The 21,309-nt window shown below is 40.1% G+C and overlaps 1 protein-coding gene across 2 annotated transcripts in view; it reads left to right on the top strand.

Annotated features, from left to right (window-relative positions):
- Nucleotides 1–21,309, top strand: part of PDZRN4 (PDZ domain containing ring finger 4) — a 227,861-nt gene that overhangs the window by 172,537 nt on the left and 34,015 nt on the right. For both annotated transcript variants that reach the window (XM_064702588.1, XM_064702589.1), the window contains 2 exons: nucleotides 16,369–16,622; nucleotides 18,204–18,306. In XM_064702588.1, the coding sequence (XP_064558658.1) occupies nucleotides 16,369–16,622; nucleotides 18,204–18,306 (357 nt within the window). The remainder of the gene's footprint in view (nucleotides 1–16,368; nucleotides 16,623–18,203; nucleotides 18,307–21,309) is intronic.

Here is a 21,309-nt window from a genome sequence, read left to right as displayed (position 1 = left end):
ATTCTAGATTAAAAAAATATTAAACCATTTATTACTGAAGTCAGAGTAGAAGTCAACAATCTTCAGCATAACAGCAGCCAGGGAGAAATTTAAAATACAGCAAAGTATTAAAATGCAGTTAAGCAAGGTTAAGTTACTGTACAGCAGGGCTATGCCAGTCATAAAGGCAGAACTCAGACAATTCCAGTTCTGCCCCATCCAATTCACAGCTCTGCTTCCACCTTTTTTAACATAACTTTTAAATGAAAAAGCATTTATTGTCTGAGTGCAAGACCTGGCACAAGACATATCTCCACCATAGCTGTTCCAAACTTCAGTATTCAGTACCTTACACCTTTACAGTCTCTTTCAAACCCAGTTCATTATGATCTTTGTGTAAGTCTTTCTAAATTCACAGATAATTGACAAGACAGGCTCTAAGGGGGTTAGAGTGAACTATGTTAGTGAGGCTGCTTCAGGAAGTTCTAGTGCAGAGAAGACTAATATATTATGGGAGAAAAAATGATTGCCCATGCACAGCAACAGATGTAATAAATGAAATACCTCAATTGATTTCTATTTTATTTTTTCACAAAATACCCAAAGGCAATAATCCACTTTCTAGATTAACAGCCTGTAAAATATCACTCTAAAAAATAAAGCCATCTTTGAGCTAACTTACACCAACACAGAAGGCATCAAGAGGCAGCAGAGTCTCCGCTGTGTTGTACTTGTGTAGCTTGAAACCATGCTGAGTGAAAGATTTTTTCTGTTTTTGTAAGACATGAGAAGAATAATTTCTGTCCAAGACTATAAATCTGACCTCATCCTGGGAAATAGCTTTACAACACCCTGAATATTGCTATTTATAGAGGTGTTCTCCCTGGATTAACAAATGCCATAATAGTAAATCTTTATAATTTTTCAGCATTTTGAATTGTTCTCTCCCTGTCTTTCACTGATTTTATTTTCATATCTGATTTTTTTTTTCCTTTAAGAGACCTCCAAAACTGAGGTAATGTCATTTAGTAAATTGAAAGCACATTCACACAAATGTGAGTTATTTAGTACTAAAGAGCCATTCCTGTCCTCCTTTTCAACCTGAGGATCTGCCTGGCTCTGCTGCATATTCCCTGTACCTTGTGTCCAGGAAAGCAGTCATTTTATCACAGTCTGACCATTTTGAAGATTTTCTACCTTTCGGGGAGTTACAATATGTGTCAAGCAGAAAGGTTTAAAACCTCTCAGAAAGATTTGCACAGGTACATGTTTTGAGTGCGTGGGAAAAGCACCTGAAGAGTGAAGGGGTAGGAGAGAGGATTTGAGGGAAACATGGATAATGTGGAAGGAGAAGGCAATTGTCTGTAGGGTAAATAACACTAACGTTTTAATTGAGATGATTTTCAAAGCAGGATCTTTCAGTGATTCAATTTTTAGGGTAACCTCCAGAAGTAGTTATGCTGGCAAGACTATGAGGCAAGAGGTTCTCAAGTGTTGAGAGAACAGTAGTGAGGACAAATAAGAAGATTTGTTAATCTAGTCTAGCATGGAGAAGCTCATGGAATACAATTAAATGGTATACCTGTGCTTAGGATCATTATGGGATTTGCCAGTCTTTAGGTTCAGAATACATAGTGTGAAGGTGTTAAAGTACAATTTGAAGAAAAGGATGATTGCACTTAGGGAAGGCAAAGGGTAAGTGCAGCATAATGAATCACAGACTAAGCAGGTTGCAAAGCCAGGCTAACATGATAGTCTTTTTGATTAGCAAATGCCTTATCTTGATGAAGAGTCTGTGGTAGGTCCTCTTTATCTGGACTAAGATAAACAAAAATATCTGATCTGATACTATAAAGAAAAATACTAGCTAAATTGGAAGAGAAGCACTTAGACCTGGAGCTGACTCTGCAGGTATATCTAACTACATGTAGTGCTAAAAGGGAAATTGAAAGGCTGAGGAGGGGTTACTGCTGGGACTCCAGAAGACTTTGTCTTTGCAGTGATCTTATTTAATACTTTTATTGGTGTCATTTGTAGAAATATCAGCAAACTTCACCTGCCAATTCCTAATGACATGCTTAATGTCTTTTAAAATACAGACAGCTTCAGCAGGACTGGGAGGTTTACGTGGGAACCCTGGGGGGAGAAAGGAGAGGAGGAGGGGAGAAGGCTAAATGGTGAAGCAAGAAGGTGGAGAAAAAAAGAGACATGCCATAATGAGGATGAGACATGCCATGTTTTATGGAAGTACAGTAATCAGAGTGCAGTAAAGAGAATAAAGAGGCTCAGACTAGACCCATTATTTCTCCAGTTTTTTCCATTACTGGCAGATTTCAAAACATAGCTGTTGTACCTATTGGACTGGGATGGTGTAAGCATTTCAGAAGAGTAACCTCCATCTAACCACATACTTAACTCCTTAAACCCAGCCCTATTTGATAAGTGGTTAGATTATATTTTAAATTAAAGCTTCAGATAGCAATGTGTAATTTCTTACATTTCAGAATGTTCGGTAACCTGATGAAAAGATTGCCTTGCAGAGAGAAAGGTGTGATTTCATACAGTTATGCTGAGTTCCTTTTTTCCAGTTTTTTTCCAGGCAAATAACTTATTTGTAAGGTTAATGTGTCAATATGCAGCTGCTACTGCTCCCTATCCATACTGTCCTCATTTTTTAAGGGAGAGGGTAAGTATTGTGTTCTATTAGTTGACTTAGCTTTTTAAGAAGTCTGACCGTCCTGGGCCTGGAATAGAAGCATAGACCTAATGGGGAGATATGTCTGCTTACCTGCAAAGCTTTGATGGCAGCTCCAAAAGCACCTTTTGAGTTTGCTTCCAACCTGTTGGGCACAGTGGCTCTTGGCTTGCCCCATGGACCACATGCAATTCCTGCTGACACGCCTGGAGGGACCCTGTGCTTCCTCCTACCCAAATAATTCAGGGTGAAATGAGGACACCGATAACTTTTGGTACCTGTGCACCTTGGCTGCTGATCATGCATGAGGATGTCAGATGGGATGGCATTGCCCTCTGAGATCACAGTATCACAATCTGCTCCAGGTAATCCTTCTCGCTCAGGAGAGCTGTGCAATGTACAGGATGTGATGGCTGCCCTGCAGCTTATTCCCACTGACTGAGATGTCAGCAGGGGGAAGCTGGAGATTAAGATTGCATGGCTGGGTACCTGACCTCACATTTTCTGGGTTACTCTAAGGCTAGGGTTTGGAGAGGTAGGAGCGGGGATAAAAATGTATGTTCTGAATATCTGTGACCACTGGCTACTTTAGCTATGTTTTGGTGAGACTTACGCACTAACATCTCAAGAATATGATGATATTTCTGTTTGGTATTAATGAAGGCACTCAAGGCCAGTATGCAAATTCTTTCCCACAAAAATCTCTCAGAATCTCCATTAAGAGCAGATTTTTTCTCCAATGTATGTAAATATTGAATTTTCACAGAATTTTCACTAATTAGAAACCTGCAGTTCCTTTTCTCAGATGTTTCCTCTGTTGTCTAACAATGTAAATAATTAACTGCAAAGTAGCCAGAGTGAGAAACAGAATCATGAATGTTTACTTGACAGGTTTATTTTTAAACTGTCTGCCTGAAAAGCAACCTTACCATTTCAGTATTTCCCATCTCTTATATGAACAGTGAATCAAGAATTTGCTTTATTGTGGCAGACCTGAAACACAGTGGACAAAGCCGTTTTTGCTTGGAACACAAAGAAAAGCAATAGAAGGGTTGGAGACCTGCAGTCGGGTGGTTCACTCTCAGATGTGGAGGCTGGCCAAATTTCCCCGGTGGCCTGGCCTTTCTGCCATGGTTCTACATCAGCAACTGAGCCCAACAAGTGTCAGGATGAATTCAAATAGCAGAATTGATTGCTGGGAATGGTTTATGCCTGTCTGCCTCTCCTTAGGTGGGGAAGGTTTGTTTAAATTTTGCCCTGCCATTTTGGCTTCAGACATTTCTCAATTTATTGGAAGTCTCTGCTTTGCAGATGCGGTTCTTTTCACCAATAACTTTGTGCTATGACATTTTACTTTACTAGCTTGTAAAGCCAGCTTACCATGAAAGTTTAAAGAAACACGACTGTCTTAAAGAATATATCTATCAGCAGTAACAAGAAAGCTGCTCTCCAGTCCTACATGATGTGGGTTTTGAAATAGGAGCCCACTTGACTTTAAATTTAAGGGGGAAAATACACTTTTCGTCAACTGAGCCATTCTAAAACATAACCTTTTCAATAAATAAGCCAAGAAGAAACCTTTGAATCCAAGTACATCTGAGCTGTTAGAACACACAGGACTTGGTTGAAATTTGCACTTCACTACAATTTATCGATCCAGTTGCAAGCTTATGCTGCTCCCTGCCTGCCTCCTATTTAAAGAACAAAAATTTTACAAGCTGTGATGTTGCAACATCATTTTTTGTTTCTGTGAGAATAGACTAGAATAGAATAAATATTTACAGTTGGAGGGGACCTACTATGATCATCTAGCCCAACTGCCTGACCGCTTCAGGGCTGACCAAAAATTTAAGCATGTTGTTAAGGGCATTCCTCTAATGTTTCCTAAATGTGGACAGGCATGGGGCATGCCACACCTCTTTAGGAAGCCTGTTCCTGTGTCTGACCACATCTCAGGAAAGAAGCCTCCTGTGGTGCAGCTTTGCACAATTGCCATGTGTCCTGCCACTGCATGTGAGGGAGATGAACACTGCCCTGTCCCCTTGCCCTTCTCAGGGAGCTGTAGAGAGCAATGAGGTTAGCACACATCCTCCTTTCCTCCAAAACTGCTTCTCATAGGACATTTCTTCCAGCACTTCCACCGCCTTTGTTGCCATCCTGTAACACATGCAGGTACCTTCACTTCCTTTTCAAGTGCTGGGTCCCAGAGCTGCACACAGGTACCCAGGTGAGGCTGCACCAGCTGTGAATACAGCAGGATAATCCTGTCCCATGACAGGCTGTTGATGCTGTGTTTGAGGCACCCCAGGATGGGGTTTGCCCTCTTGGCACAATGCTGCTCTCACTGAGCCTGCTGTCAGCCAGCATGCCCAGGTCTCTTCAGCTGGGCTGCTCATCAGCCACTCTTCTCCTAGTCCATGCTTGTGCATAGCATAGGTATTTCTTCTTTTACCACAGTTCCTTGCCTCCTGCTGAAGAAAGTTGCCAAAGTTAGTGTAAACAAACGCTTCAATGCAGGAGTCATGGTAAGATGACAAATATGACATCTGAAAATCTGTGAGGTTTAGTTAAGTTCAGCTGAGAAGCATTTCAATGTTGTTGATTTTGGTGAAATGTCTTCATTTGCTCAGGAATTTTGTTTTTACAAACACTTTTATAACTTACTAAAAGCATTCCTAGATAATCTACTCATAATAATTCTATTATAAGCACATACAGAATTTATATCTCCCTTTATAAATTATCCTCTGTATATAATCTGTATATTGCTATGAGGAATTCATGTGCATCTTTTCTGATATATAATCTAGAAAAGAAGGGGTCTTATTTCTTCTTTCAGTGGTATCTATCTTTTTATGATATGAAATGTCCTATAAACTGCGAAAAGAAACCCTCATTTTTAAAAGGTCTTTCTTCCTGAGACAAAACAAAGATGCCACTGCCCTTGTCTTGATATCCCCCAGTGTGCCATGATTAAAGTATTTTCATTGTCTAGGCCATAAACTTTATTTTAAAGCATGTCTATTTTAATTCATGTCCCCTTATAATTCATTGTCTAAATTCTCAGCACAGATGTATAATCATTATTTTTACTACAGCAATATCTAGAAGGCTCTACTTACTCTGGGGCTCTGTGGTGCTTGATGCTATACACCAAAGACAGTCCTCCCCTAGGCAGTATTTTTCCAAATACGTAAGTATAGTAGGTTGCCATATTCTTTTTGGTGTTTTAATTAAGTTGCTTGTGCTGCTTTTAAGATAATCAAAAGCCTGTCAGATAATTTCATTTCATATTTGAGTACAATTCTGTTTCTCTGAGCAGGAAGAATTAGTCTGTTCCTGATAATTAAAGGTCTTTTCTGTGCTAAACTTCACCATCTGATGTGGGTGCATGGCAATTGAAACCAACAAGAACTGCCCACATGTGTCCAAAGGCCAGCTTTTTTCCTGAAGAGTTAACACAAGAGATTCTTCAAAATCTGTTTGTATTTCAGTGATATTTGTGATATTGCAAGGCAATGGTGCAATGTATTCAGTGACCAGTCAGCAGCACAGCCTTGGCTACCAGCAGTGCATAAGCTCACTGATGTATTTTTCTGCCATTTGAGCCTTAACAGCCTTGATGTGCCTTGGAGAGCTGAAATGGCAGCTCTGATATCCTTGCAATACACCTGGAATTGCATGGGAAAAGAAAATTGATGAGCAGTACATAAAGTTCCTCAGAAAATGCCCTTGCTGATTTTTGGAGAGTCCATTGGAGGAATGAGTCAGCTACTTCATTCTCTCCTAAAGCCTGTAAGAGGGGACATCCTGTAGACTTCATTCAGGGAAAGATTCCCTTTGCAGGTGTTAAATACTAAAGCCATACAGGAGCAGTTGCTGCTGCTTCTAACACTGCAGAGACCAAATCCCAGAAAATAAAGGGAGTCAAAGGAGCGAGTGAAAAATATGGGAGGGAAGCCAAAAAGGCAACTGGAATAAAACACAGGAAGGAAGTGGTGAAGGAAGGCAGAGATAGGGAGAGAGGAAGGAACAAGGCTTCAGAAGGAGGAATAGAGTTGGAAAAACAGGGACAGAAATAGCAGCTGTAATTGATTTTTAGCAGAAAAGGAGCTGCAGCTCTTAGTACAGAAAATGTGTACACAGTCATGGTGCTGTCTAAATAAGATAGAATTAAGCTGGTACTAATATTCACATCCTTTACAATTTTTTTCTGCTAAGAAGGAATGCAACAAATAAACTTTAGGAAGAAGCAACTTAAAATATTTCTGTGTCAGCACAGCAAGCCCTCATCACTCAGTAGAAAACTGAAGTAATCCTACATGAATAAATAGTCTTTAAAAGAGGATCAAAGTAGGAGAAAGAGAAACAAAAGGGAAGAAACAGTCACAATTATGTTTCATCAGATTCCTTTTCTATGCCTCTGCACATAGTTTCTTTTGTGTTTATTGTGTGTAGCCACAAGTTTACAGCTGCTTTCTCGATGTTCAATAAAAATTATTGCTAAGCCTTCCTAAAAGCTATGAGGAACTTTCTGGTACAAAAGCATCTGATGAACTTTTGAATAGCAGGTAAGGCCCCATTACTTGCATTGTTTTATCAAGTGAGTTGTTCCTCTGAATTCATTTTCATCTTTGAAAAAGAGGTCTAGGAAGTTGCCATGTTCCAGAGGCAGGATGAAGTTAATGTATCTGTTGTTTTGTCAGCCCATATGACTGAGAAAATCTAAATACATGTGAGCTTGTCTAAATTATTTTTTAAATATTTAGTCCTGTAAAACGTTGGAATGAATTTTTGAAAGTACTGTTATGCCAGAAAAATTTACCAATATGCTTGTTCTGGAGTAAAGCCATGAAAATCAATGGAGAACAACAGTGTCAGATTAGTTTCAAGACAGCATGAGAGAAGAATGAGAAAATAATGAAAGAGACTCTGCAAATTTTGCTTCCAAAGAGCAGGAACCTTTTCTGTTTCTTCAAGATAAAATTAAAACAAATGCTCAGTAAGAAATTAATATTAAAACAGAGATGGTCTATTGTACCTTCATTAAAAAAGCGAGTGCAGGTGCATTTAGGGGTCACTCTAACCTTAGCACCTCATGTGTGTGGCGCCCCAGTGGGGCATTGGGTTGCGCTAGATGTGTGGCAGAGCCCAGGAACTGACCAGGGTATCAGCCAGGGTCCAGGCCAGGCTCAGGGCTGTGATGTTGGGTTTCATGTCTCTGCAGTGTTGCAGTGTGCAGTGCTGGCTCTCAGAGCACCCTCCTGGCCAGGCCAAGCTCAGGTCAGCTGGAGGCGATGGGCTGCTCCTCCCTGCAGGGACACAGCAGCTGGCCCAGTGTACTGGTGCTTGCTGGTGAACGTGCTGGCTTGAAGGAGCTCCCTGGCAGGGGTGAGGAGCGCTGTGGCGCACAGGATGCAGGCTCCTGGTGCCAGCAGTGCTGTCAGAAGCAGGGTGGTGAGACCCAGCCAGCTGCCTGCACTTCCACAGCCATCTGTCCTGCTCCTGCACAGCTGGAGCGGCCGGGAGTTAGTCCTCCACGCTGGGAGAGATACAGGTCTTGCTGTGCTACCTTAAATTGAATTTAAAAATAAAAAAAAATAAAGTCTGCCTTGGGCTTAACTGCATGCCTTAAATGGGGAGTTTTAATAATGGGCCAACAGCAGCAGTTTGAAGTATCTTACTGAGGAAAAGGTCACTGTGCCCATAAGTTATCCCAGCATTTGATCAGCGGAGTCTTTTCCAAAGACTTTAAGACTCATTATTCACTGCTTATAAAGTCACTTGAGATATAATAAGTCTTTTTATAGTAATGAAAGAACTCCCACAATTAGCCAGAAGGCAGCCATCTATCTTTTTAAACTACTCGGTTCAGAGGAGACCAGGAGTTTCAGTCGTCTGTGTGTGGATGAATTGTTATGACAGTGATAAGTGTAACATTCATGTGGCGATGCCAGCCGTGACTGGGGTTTTTTTCTGTTAGTGAAATGTGGAGTATGACTCCCTAAAAGGAAAAAAGTGACTACATGTTATTTAGAGTCCTAAAATCTGCCATTTAGCCTCTTCCATTATTCTTTGGGAACTGCAGATGATTAAAGAATGTCATTAATTTGGTCTCCTAAAACTTTAATGGCGGTTACATTTGAAGAGCCTCTTCTCTGAGAAAAGTACATATCTTGTAAGAGAAATTGGAGAGTGAGCTCGTGGTGGAGCAGAGACACCATGAAGTTCACAGAAGACTATAGCATTCAGTGCAAAGGCTTAGAGATAAAAAATGTTCGTTCTGAGCACGCAGGCTGGCCTTTGATTGTATTTTTCCCATCATCAAAGGATTACTGCATGTGGTAGATCTCTTGAGAGATTTATTCAATGCCCTATCCCCAAACAGGAAAAGTTTGCAATGATTAATGTAATGAATGATGTTCTAATTATATCAAGAAGTAACACACGTATTTTATGCATGCCACAGCTAGTTTAGTCTTTATTGCCCTCAGGCAGAATCTTAATATCATCAAAAAAACTGTTTGTCAATATTAAAAGCAATTTGCATAGTAAATATACCCCAGCCTTGCAACACTACCATCTGGGTTAGCTGAGCATTCGTGTTGGTACCAGGAGGTGCTGGTGAAGGCAGACCTCATGAGTGCTCAGCTTTCCAGCTGTCACCCTGGGAGGATGACAAGTTCCCAGCCTGTGGGGAGGGGACAGGTTCAGTGAGAGGGCAGTGGGAGGTCTTTGTAGAGAAGAGTTCAGGAAAGGAAAGATGGAAGGTTTGGGAATCAGCAGGCGTGAGAGTCCTAGGGAGTAAAGAAGGGCCTGCACTGAAAGAAAAAGGCAGAGTGAGAACAGCCAACAGACTAAGAGAGAGAACAGAGGCAGCAAAGGGAAAGAAGAATGAGGCTGGGAATACAAACTGGAAGAGCATGCAAGAAAGATGGTGATTGCAGCTAATCACAGGTCTGCTGGGTAGATTAAGGGAGTTGGAAAAAGACAACAGCAGTTGATCACAAATACTTGTCTACCAGCAGTTGTCTCCAGGCAGCTCACTCTGAAACTAATGCAGTAATTCTTGAATTTAATTTGGTGATTTCATTTCACTCACACGGCAAATGCAGATAACACAAACCAAGAGAATTGCAGATAATTGTTATGTTCACTCTTTCAAAACTTAAATGAATTTTTCTGAGCTCTTGTACTTTTTGAGCTGAACTTTCTGAGCTGTTCTGATGTTGTTGGACATCAACATTAAAGGACTTGAAAGGATCTTTGTGAGATGTGCATTGTTCTAAAAGACAGTGATGATTTGGAGGAAATATTCTCCAGTTGCACCGACTGCCAAGCCTCATGCTATGAAGTGCAGAAATTAAGTTTGCATTTTGGCTACAAATTAAAGCTGCTGAGTAATGATTAAAAACTTGTTGGAGCAGTGATAGTTATCCTAGAGATGAGAATTGTAGCATCCAAGTCGTTTTTAAGAGATGTCCCAAGGTGAGGGCCCAGAACCACAAACAGTCTTTAGGAATGGAAATGTCCCTTGCAGTGTTAGGGAGATTGAAATGCTCAAAGGCATTTGTAGTGAATGATCACTGTACCTCACCCAGCCAGCTAGAAGCAGGCTGTAGGCACGCACCTTAAACACAATCAATTTCTTGTACTCTATACCATAAATGCATTTAGGCAGTCGATACGTCTGGGATTTAAAACCCCAAAACCTCCTCCCAAAGTTGGGGGGATCTTCAATGATTGCTTTGCTCGCAACAGACTTGAATGTTTTTTCAAAACATGGAGCATGATTCTGTGCACAATTTTGGGAGATGCTTCTAGCAGTGCTTTTGTTTTATTTAGAGGCGACTGAGTAGAGAAGACAAAATCACAAAGAAAAAAGATACTGAGTTTCTATTTGTTGGAGAGCCAAAGTTTCACAAGCACAAGGTATTAGTTACGTTGCTCACTAGTTTGCTGTATTAACTGCAGATGTGATGAGGACTATTTGTCCATTCTCTGTACATCTGCCTGGGACAATTTTTTCCATTCCAGTCTGAAAATCTTCTGAATTCCCTAGGACATCTTGTTGGGCAATACTTCCAGGCAGTGTCCAGCTTTTTGCTGGGGTCTTTCCAAAATATGTCATGTCTGTCCATCATAGAGAGAAATTCTAGCTGTCAGACCTGCCCTCGGATGCACTGATCTCAGTGAACAGCTCTGACAAAATGAAGTATCATCTTGAGGTCAGTTGAAAGGAGGGTGCTTTTCTTCTGACAATTGCTGTTTAAAATTATCAAAATTGCCTAGAAGTCACTGGGTTGTCTCGCTCTGAGAGGAAATTTTACAGAGTGGAAATAGGTACATTTTTATGTTTTCCCAGTTTTTGTAACCTTTATTTTGTCTTGCTCAGATAAAGACTTACCCACTGGCTTTTCAACCACAGTAGATTTCTGCTAATTACTGGGAAATAGAGGTGGTGTGCTGGTTACACACAGAGATGCACGGAAGGCTGTAGTACTGGGTGTTGCCTGAGCCTATCCAGTATCGTTGAACCAGCTATACAAACCAGCTATCAAACAGCACAAACCTCAGCTCTACAGGTAATAGAGATGTAATTCTTGTTATAAGCCTGTGGTTCAGCTTGAGGGAAGCAGCCGGAACCTGCATGTTCAGCAGCTTGTGTGGCTTTTAGGAAAGATGACAAGATTTCACAGTCAGGGCAGCAAAGGATCAAATTGGAACAAGAGTCGCTTAACTCATCTGGCCAAGGAAGAGAAAATGTCATTAACCAGCATAATATAAGTTGTCCCTTTACTGAGCTTGCATGAACTCTGACTGAGGTAGTGGTATTGGATAATGGCTGAATTTGCTGTCTTTCAGATTAACTTGCTGAAGAAATGCGGCTTAGTACTAAACTGTAACCTAAAATGTCAGTGTGTCAAATGCCCTTTCTGTAGATGAGCTATCACACGAGTGTTAGCAGAAGACTCAGTGTCCTCTGCAGCATGGGTGTCACTGGGAGCAGCTGACAGGCTGGCACTGTGACATGTGCAATGCCAGCCTGTCCTGCCCAGGGAGCCTCGCAGCTGTTGGCCCTCAGCAGTAGAAGTTTCCTAGAGTTTCTGTATGCCAAAAGCTGTAAATCTGGAAGGAAGCTGAGATGTTTTTGTTCTTTTTTCTCTGTTGCCTGCAGTTAGGAAAGGCTCAGATTCCTGTCCTAAAGAAGGACTGGTCAAACTTAAGGACAGTGTTCGATCTTTGTGCCAGTCTGCTGTCCAAGGATGCACCCAGGGAATGGTAGCCTGGGTGTATTTAGGGTGAGAGACTGAAGGTGGGGAGACTGCTGTGATGAGAGCAGATTTAGCACCTGTCAGATCAGGGGCATCTTCTGCGTGGGTGTTGAAATCTCCTAGGACAGTGAGCCTTGTGTGAAACTCCATCATCGTGTCAGACAGCATCTCTGTCATTTAGCTAGGAAAGCTGTGTGTCTAGACATCTCTGCTCTTGCAGAACACTTCAGTTATTCTTCCCATTGCCTCTGCTGAATAAATGAAGTGTCTCAAAGGATTTTACTTCAGCAGAGGTGATCTTAAATTTAAACTTTCATATGCCAGATATTTGCTGAGGGTAGGAGGTTATCTCATGAGCTACTTATGATTTTGTGATGATTGTATTCACATGACTATAAATACTTTTTCCTTTTTTTCCCTTTTTTCTGCTATTTTCCTTTTTCTCTTAATATGGAAAAAGTAAAAACTACTGAAAACATTTACGTTTCTGGCTATTTTCTTTCAAAAATTCTGCCCAGCATGAAATCAAGATCAAGAGCAGAAAAGTGTTAGAAGACAGACAAGGCAGTTTAAATTTTCAGTCACAGGCACTTAAGTCCTGGAAGCAGTCTTCATTGAAGGACTGATTTTTCTTCACCTTTTCTTTAGCACTCATAACATTAAGATAACTTAACAACCATTTTTCTACATATTTCATAGTCACTGTTTTGTTATTTAGTCCTGTCCTTCTCTGCTGCCCACCTTCCTGTGTGGGAACAGCCTGTGTACACTGGTGCTGGCATTAGAAGTGGCAGTTGGCCAATGTCATTTGATGTTTGCATGAAAGACAAAGCCCATTTCCTTGTTTATTTTCTGATGCTGATGAAGTTTTGCATGTGGCTGGGTTTAGAGCAAGAATCCAAAGGGGATGGCAAGGATCCAGGCAGTGGCCACTAGTCACTCTGGGGGAGATGTTGACAAGTGGCCCAGACTTTGCAGTGTGTCCAATAGCCGGGGATGGGGGAGAGAGCTTTCATTAAACAAAAGCTTAATCAAAGAGGGCAGGAGGATGGTTTACATGAGAAAAGATATATTCTTTACTTAACATTCACAACTAGCTTGTGGATTAATTAGCCCATCTGCTACAACAAATGTATTCCCTTGTCTTTGTGTTGACTGTTAAAAGTGACTGATTTCTCTATCCACTTAAAATAGTACCCTGGATTCCACTGAAAGTAACCTTTCAGAGGCGAGGAATTTATTTAATCGTCCGCTAAGAACCTGTAAATGGCTTGTTGTAAATAAGTGCTCAGCTGTCTTTAACTCCCAGGGTAACTGTGTGTGAGAGTTAAGTTGGGGGATAATGCAGGAAGAAGATCCTTAAAGAACCTGCAGGGAAAGTGCTTCCAACCCCATATGTAGTACTGGCTTCAGGGTTTTAAAAAATTCTCCTCCGCCCCAAGTGGGCAGGACAGCTGCCAGCATAGAGTAATTCAGCTATATATTTTCTTCTGAAAAAGGAGGCATTTGTAAATTATGTGACCTTTGTGCAGATCGACAAAGTGTGTTGATGAACTTCAAGTGACAGTTTAAACAAGTATTGAGTCCACTGTGCTTGTGTTTCATAAGAAACCAAATAAAGGACAGAATGTGTTTGAAGTCATCAAATTAAATAGGCATTTAAATGAAAATAGAGATCAGACATAGGTTCCCAGGATAAATGAAAATGTGTATCTTTTGTGATTTTTCACATTCATGTGATTTTAAAATATTATTATTCTTTAGAAATAAAATTTGCATGTAAATGGCATTATTGTGAATTTATGTCTATTTCCTCAGAATAAGTGATAAGTGTTGACTGATGTGAATAGACAGAGCTTCTGGTTTTCAAAAAAAAAAAAGGGTTTTGTATGCTATCCAAATGTCTTTTAGATTGTTGATATGGATCTGTGATCAAATGGTTATCTTGTGCCAATATCCACATGGTTCAGCTGGGATACAGAAGGATTGCATGTTTTATTCTTGAATAGAGGAAAAGAATTGATACATTGCTATGTGGTGTTTATTCTCAAACATGTACTTTTAGGAGAAACACCATATAGTTGTCTGAAGCTGAAAAAGTATTGAAAGGGACTGGGGAGCCAGGAAAGTAATTTTTCTATTCTTAGGGCCTTAGGTATGAGCGTCCCTCAGACAGCCTAGCCTATAGGCCACTCTTTTTATAAAAGTCACAGACACTGAAAAACTGTGACCTTGATAGGATCTGAGTTAGAAACAAGAATGAAGCAGAGACTGAAGAGTGTCAGGAAGACCCAGGCTTGAAGCTTTATCTCGAATTGCCTCCATTAGATGACGCTGAGTCTGAACACCCTGGCAGTGTCACTTGTGTTAGCAGGGAGGGTTTGCAGAAGTTCTCTTCTGGGGGAAATTTCTTTGGTTTTCTTATAACTTAATTTTTTCTTTGACAGCTCTGGCTTTTCCTCTTAGATACAACTGATATTTTCCCATGCAAATGAAATGATAATTAATTATGATTTTATGGATGATAGTCTAAATGATAAAATTATAGCATTAAATCTTAATTTTTCTGCTTCAGTTATCAGACAGACCAGAGATATGCATTGATCTTAGGTGACCAGCCTAGCTGCCATTTGAATTACCTGGTCACAGTCTAGGCTGCAGTGGTGTGGTACTTTTGGGTGCCCCAGGCACTCAGCATAAAGAGTTTTGAGCTTTTATATGTACAGAAATGTGTTCAAAATTTGTAGGCTTCTCATCAGTGCATCAGGTCCAGCTAGAAAGATCAGCTGACTTTTACATTGGTGGCTACATCACAGTGCATTTATTTGGCATGTCCTTGTGAGTGACATGGGTGTGAAAGGGCTGATTCTTTGGAAATTAAGTCAGAGGAAAGATGATGCTACCTTGTACTTTTGCATATACTCTGGAAATGTACTGAATTGATATATACTTGAAATTAATGGTAAGCAGTATGCTAGCCATACACATAAATATGATAGGACTATGGTTGCACAAGTTTCTTCAAAATGTTGCTGAAGGCTGCTGAGTTATTGAGGCTCTTTTGAGTTTGCTGACATTGTTCCTGTTTGCCTTTGTCCTTTTTGGCAAGAAATTTCCAAGAGTTTCTTGAATGAAGGAGTGATGTGGCAGAGAAATTTTCATTTCCACCGCTATTTGCAAACATTGTGGAAAAGTAATTTATGGGTCTGTCCCATTTCTGGGGAGGGTTCATTAAGTTTTATGAAGTTTTTATGACACATTGTCCATACAAAGAAGATAATTTGAGCATGACCTTGTGGCAGACTCCTATTTCTGATTTGCTGGCAGTGTAGAAGTTTTCCTGGGAATATAAATTTTAAGCAGGTTTTGGTGCCTTCAGGTATTCACATTTCTTACTAGAAAACCCTGCCTTTCTACCCCAGCACAGGATCATCTCATTTCCACAATATCTCACAACAGTTAGGTCCTGTGTAGCAGTCAACAGGGGCCCCACTGCTCTGGAACCAGTGGAATAGTATTTTCTCTGAAAGGATGTTGCACAGCCCTGTGTTCAAGGGCTTAGCTACTGACTGCCATTGAGCAATTACCCTTCGCATTTTTTAGTGGGCTGATGCTTGCAAATCTTGCCCCAAGCACCTGAATTTGTATAAATTTAGCATAATCAAACCTTGCAGTTACATTATTTTAGGTCTCATCTAGACCAGGAGGAATTTGCTGCTTTGCCTGTAGCAGAAAGAAATCTTGGCACAGTCTTTTAGTTTTGCCAAGCTATGCTACATTTGCAATGTAATTTTCTCTGGTTGATTATTTGTCTGTTCATAGCAAATTATTTATTGAGTAAGTTCTCTTTCCTTGAAAGACCAGCAGCTGACTGTGCTAGTTCAATCTTCCTATCTGTGGTCTTAATGGTTGTATAATGGCCGTAGCAGATAAGTGACAAAACATTGAAAATTGGCCTTGTTTCTTTTTAGACATCAGAGACATGTTTATTGACATCTGCATTAATAACAGTGCTATGCCAGAAATCCTTTAAAACAATTGCATACCACAGAAAATGCTGAAATTCAAAATTAAAGGCACCCTTCCTATTTTAGCTGTATTTTACAAAGTTAATAAAATAGGATAAGAGGAAATAATTTAAATTACTTTCTAAATATTGGGGGTTTTTTGCTGTGTTTGGATTCCATTGGGTGGGACACTTATGGAAGACTTCAAACCATTTCTAATTTCTAGGAAAGATTAAAGAACTTATTTCTCCTTCCATCTGTATATTCCCTCTTGCATGGATACCAAAATATGCTCATTGATGTCATCAGGTGACTTGATGTGCTGCACAAATAATTCATCCCCCTATATTTTACACCCATGTTTTTATGCTGCCTTTTCTCTCACCCTGGCTGTGTTCCCTGTTTTCCCTAGGTCAATGGGAAGGACCTGTCCAAGGCCACTCACGAGGAGGCCGTGGAAGCTTTCCGCAATGCCAAGGAGCCCATCGTGGTTCAGGTGCTACGACGAGCCCCAGCTGCCAAGGCTCACAGTGGCTCTCAGGATGTTCGGCTCATGGATGCCAGCACTCAGACTGACATCACTTTTGAGCACATCATGGCTCTGGCCAAGCTAAGGCCTTCCACACCACCAGTTCCAGATATCTGCCCTTTTCTCCTTTCAGATAGGTATGGTTTATCTTTTTCTGCTGTTTACCTGCGGGATTGAGGCATTGCAGGGATGATCTTTTAGCCTTCTCCTGAAAAATCTCAGGAACATTTTAAATAAATAATAAATGTTGTTGATAACCATTATCCCATACAGGCTTCAGTGACAGCTTTCCTAAACTCTGCTTGTAGATTAGGGCTACAGGGAGGAATCTCAGACATGTTTACTTTGTGTTTATGTATCCGTTCATCCAAAGCTAAGCCCTAGTCAAGAAGAAAAACACTTCTGTGTTCCAAAGTACCAAAAAGTCTTCTTCAGACCTAGAAAGAGCTTGTCTTGTTTTCTTTTCTTCCAATTTTTTTTACAAAAACAAATCAAGGAAACAAGTGATTTAATATAAAGTTCCCCTTATCAAAAGCAAAACAATTCCAAAAATATAGATATGAAAAAGTACCTTTTCATCTGTCATATGGCAAAATATATTAATTAAATTTTCTCTCCTTGAAACTGAATTGGATGCAAACTCCAGCAGGTGGTGCTTATACATAAATAGGGTGTAGGGTTCTTCCTCTTTTAACCCCACCTCATAAATAACATCATGTTGTGGGTGACCTCAGATGACCCTACAGACCCTCTGTAGCCTGCCAAAAAATATCATAGCCCTAGAGCCTTTTCACTGCTTTGCTGGCATGTTGTGTGGAGTTGCAGAATTGATGCTAATGCAGAACATGACACTTTTAACTTTGATGTAGGTCCATTTTTGGAAATTCTGGGCAAGATGGATTTGACTTACTGCTGACTGCTGCACAGCAAGGAACAGGATACATGTATTTCTGAGTTTTTACTGGGTATTTCTAAACTCTGGGCTACTGTGATTGAAGTTCCTGTGCCCTCAGAATGGGGAAGAGTTTTCAACCTCTGCTGAAATAGGTCCACCGTGGATACTACATGGTTGGGATCCAGCCTTGGGTCTAAAGATGCTGTAAAGACCTCATTCTTTGTGTTCCAAACCCATTTAACAGTACAGTATACTAACATTTGTAATTGTGCAGTTGCTCAAGTGCGCTTCACCATGTTGTTACCACTTTAACACAAGTGGATAATGCAAGTTATTTTACATAAATTCTTGAGCAGTTTGTGAGCCTGATATGGCCTGTAGATTAAGACTATGACAAGATAATTAATGAGTTTCCCCCCAGCCATGACACAGCACCTGAATCTGGAGTTATGTACCTTTATGGGTGTAAGAAATCCAAAATGTCACAGTGAAGCAGTTTGGTTCAAACCAGATCCTTATAAGAAATCACCCTGTGTAAATATGCCTAAAGATGAATCCAGCAAAATGAACTCAACCAGAGTATGAGCTTTTCAGGGAAAGCAGCCTGTGCTGCTTCTTGGTACTGGCTCTTTCAGGTACTTGGTTCTTTCAGGCTGTCCAGCCGTTCAGACAAGCATTTCTGAGATGAGAAAACTATGAAGTGAGACTGGGTTGGCAGCAGGGGGAGGAGGTGACAGTGGAGGGGGGTGAGGTGGGACCTTTTAATTAAAAAAAAACCCATATTTTCTCATCTATTGTTATTGTACTGCTTTGTTCCACATAGCTGCCATTCTCTTCACCCAGTGGAGCATGAATTTTATGAAGGCAATGAGTATCTTTCCAGCCTGCCTGCTGATGCAGATAGAGCAGAGGACTTTGAGTATGAGGTAAGATCATGGGCACACTTCACCCTCTCTTTCTGTTATTACAGATATGACATTTACACAGCTGATAGCAGGCTCCTCTGAGAAAAAGAAGAGTGGGAATACTTCTTAAAAATCATCACAAAAGGCAGTTTTGTGTTATACTTGTGTGATGTCACAGGATTTACTGGGGTTAGGCTAGGGTTAAGCTAAAGATGTGAAATTTGAAAGCAGAATTCTGCAGTCTAGGAGGCTTGTTTAACATGTTCTGTCTTTCTGCAGTGGAGGCTGTAACTCAAATGCTTCTCTTTAGTAGATTTAACACTTTAAAGCACCTTTCCACAAATGGTTACTGGAAGCTTTATTGCTTTCCTCCTCCTGCCTCTAATTTTAAGAATCAATTGTCCTTGTATTTCATGCATTAGAAATCAGTCTTCTAGATATTTGGGTGTGTGCCTGAGTGTTTTTAAGATCATGCTTCAAATTGGACAATGAATATAGTTTTTATTACTTGCTCTTTGATATTTGACATTGTAAGTATTGCAATTATAAGAGATTGTGCTCTGTACCACAAATCTCCCTTTGCTGCTAATGTATTGCACTGTCTGGTGACAAGGGTGGATGTTTTTCTGAGTCACTGGAAAATCATTATGTGAAGCTTCCCAAAATGATAACATATGATTAGTGATGTTGCTCTTCATTAGATTTTCATTTCAATATCTAAATAATCTACTTGTCAGTCAGTCATTAGCTTTCATGTTTTCCACTGTCATCTAGTAACAAAATATTTATAGGAACAGGCACAAGAAGCAGATGGTTCTTTTTATTATTAAAGTGCTGAGTCTTTTCATAAGTTCAAGTTACTCTGTTTTAAATAAGAATGATTATAAATAATTTAAAATCTTTAATACAAGATTAAAAACTTCCCACCCTCCTGTTTGCTCTACTTTAAGAAACCCTATAAAGGTTTCATATGACTGGATGGCATTTGGAAATTAAATGAAAGGCAAGAGCCTTGGCAAATACTCAGTGAGTTCACTTTTATTGTGTCTTTAGCATCTAAGACGCTCAACTGCACGTTCAGCCCATTGCTCTTCCAGCAGACAGGGGAATCTGGAAAATCAAATAACGTCTACTCAGTGGATCTTATCAGAACAAGCAAACTTTTATTTGAACTCCTCAAAAAATCATTGCTATGGATGAGTGAAATTATTATTTCTTCCCAGTTGGATTTTGGTGTAGGGTCTCACAGCATCAGAGTCTCAGACTTCAAGTTTTATTTTGGCTTCCCCTGTGTAATACAGTATTAAATTTCTCTGTCAAGTGTGTTTGTTCATGATGCTTGTTCCTGAAATGTAATAGAAACGATTTTTTTCTGGTAGTATGTAATTTAATTAGTAATGTAAGCATCTAGATTTTTTTTAATGGTAAAACAGAAATAATTTTCAACATTTATATATTACTATCAGTGACACTTTTTAAAGGGTCTACCTGGTGGAATCAAGTCCTCTTTGTGGCCATTATTTATCCCCAGTAAAGACTGGCATAAATGCTGTGACTACAGTAAATGTTTGGACAGGTTCTCAGTTGCCTGTGTTCTCTGCTAATCACAACATCATAGTCATTAATTTGCTGTTAGCTGTGATTCAGTTGCCTAGGGCATATTCACTGAGTGACTGAAATAAAGTGTTTGATGTGAAATTTAAATGGGAAAGAAACTGTCTAGACTCCTTTGAGAAGAATGTTTTCTACTAAATATGTGCGTTTTTAGGAGGAACAAGAATATCTCACAGCCTTTAATTAGCAGAGCTCTAAACATTAAAGATATTCCCAAAGTTTAAGCCCATATGGTAATATTATGGTTTAGGTTACTCACTGGGTGTATTATTTGCTATTTCAGGTCCCTGTAAGAGCTTATTAAGCTCCCTTGCCATTACCAGGGATCTGGAAAAACTGAGAGCATTGTCCTCAGAGTTATACATCTCTATCCCAAAAAAGAGTCTCAGAGTCAAAAAGAAATTCCCAGCTCCTGTTGCCAGTCCTGGGGAGAAGCAGCAGGGCAGGGGTGGAGTAGAGGCTATGCTCCAATGCTAAACTTACAAAACTGTATTCACCCTATGTGATGTGGGCATTTTTCCTCACTTTCCTTTGGAGATCTCCAATTAAAGACCAGCTTTTATATTACTTCCTGTATTAAATTGTCTCAAAAGTGTGTTGCTTTGTTTCTGGATTTTGAACACATCATATCCACCATCTTAGGGTGAAAGCAGCATGGAGAAGGGTGCAGAAGCCCTGCTCATGCCACCCCTCAGTCTGCAGGCTGGATGGAAGAGCCACAGAGTGTTCTCTATCTCACATTGATTGATTTGTCCTGTGTTTAGGGGAAAGAGGTTTATTGTTTTTACTGTGCTTTATTTAGAAGGATGATTTTATCAGTGTTCCTTGATTTTATAGTTGTTTTTTCATTTGTGACAACTTTCTGATTGAACTTTAGCTAATCACACACAGCGAAAAACTTGTCTGCTGTCAAGAGCATGGTTCTGTTTCCAAAATGCACATTAATTTTCCCATTGTACAAAAGGATGGAAACAAGTAGCTCGCAGGTCTCCATGGCAAAAATTTTAAATGGATTAAAATCCAAACGTGGAGATTTCAGAAAGGAATTGAAACAAGATAGTGAGCAGAAAAAGATCTACAACAACACCTCATTATTTCCAAGAAATGGTTTGTAAATGAAGAATGCATCAGTTCTGAGACACAAACACAAAATATATGGCCACATTAGGAAGTAAGGAAATAAGATCATTAGCAAAGGGGGTGCTGGAAACAAAAATGTTTTCCAAGAACGGGAAAGACCTGAAAAACTCTAATCGCTTTGGTTCTTGCTTACAGATATGTGCTAGTGTTTAAGTACCTGAGCTACCACCATGAGACACCAAGAGGAGGATCATATATGATGGCCAGCACTGGGGCTATGGACTTACACTTGCAGTGGTAGGATTAGACACTTATAAGACTCTTCTACTC

Source organism: Zonotrichia leucophrys, chromosome 1A, assembly GCF_028769735.1.
Source record: "Zonotrichia leucophrys gambelii isolate GWCS_2022_RI chromosome 1A, RI_Zleu_2.0, whole genome shotgun sequence".
Taxonomy (NCBI): domain Eukaryota; kingdom Metazoa; phylum Chordata; class Aves; order Passeriformes; family Passerellidae; genus Zonotrichia; species Zonotrichia leucophrys.
Note: the sequence above shows the minus strand (reverse complement) of the source record. Positions and strands in the feature narration are given on the sequence as shown.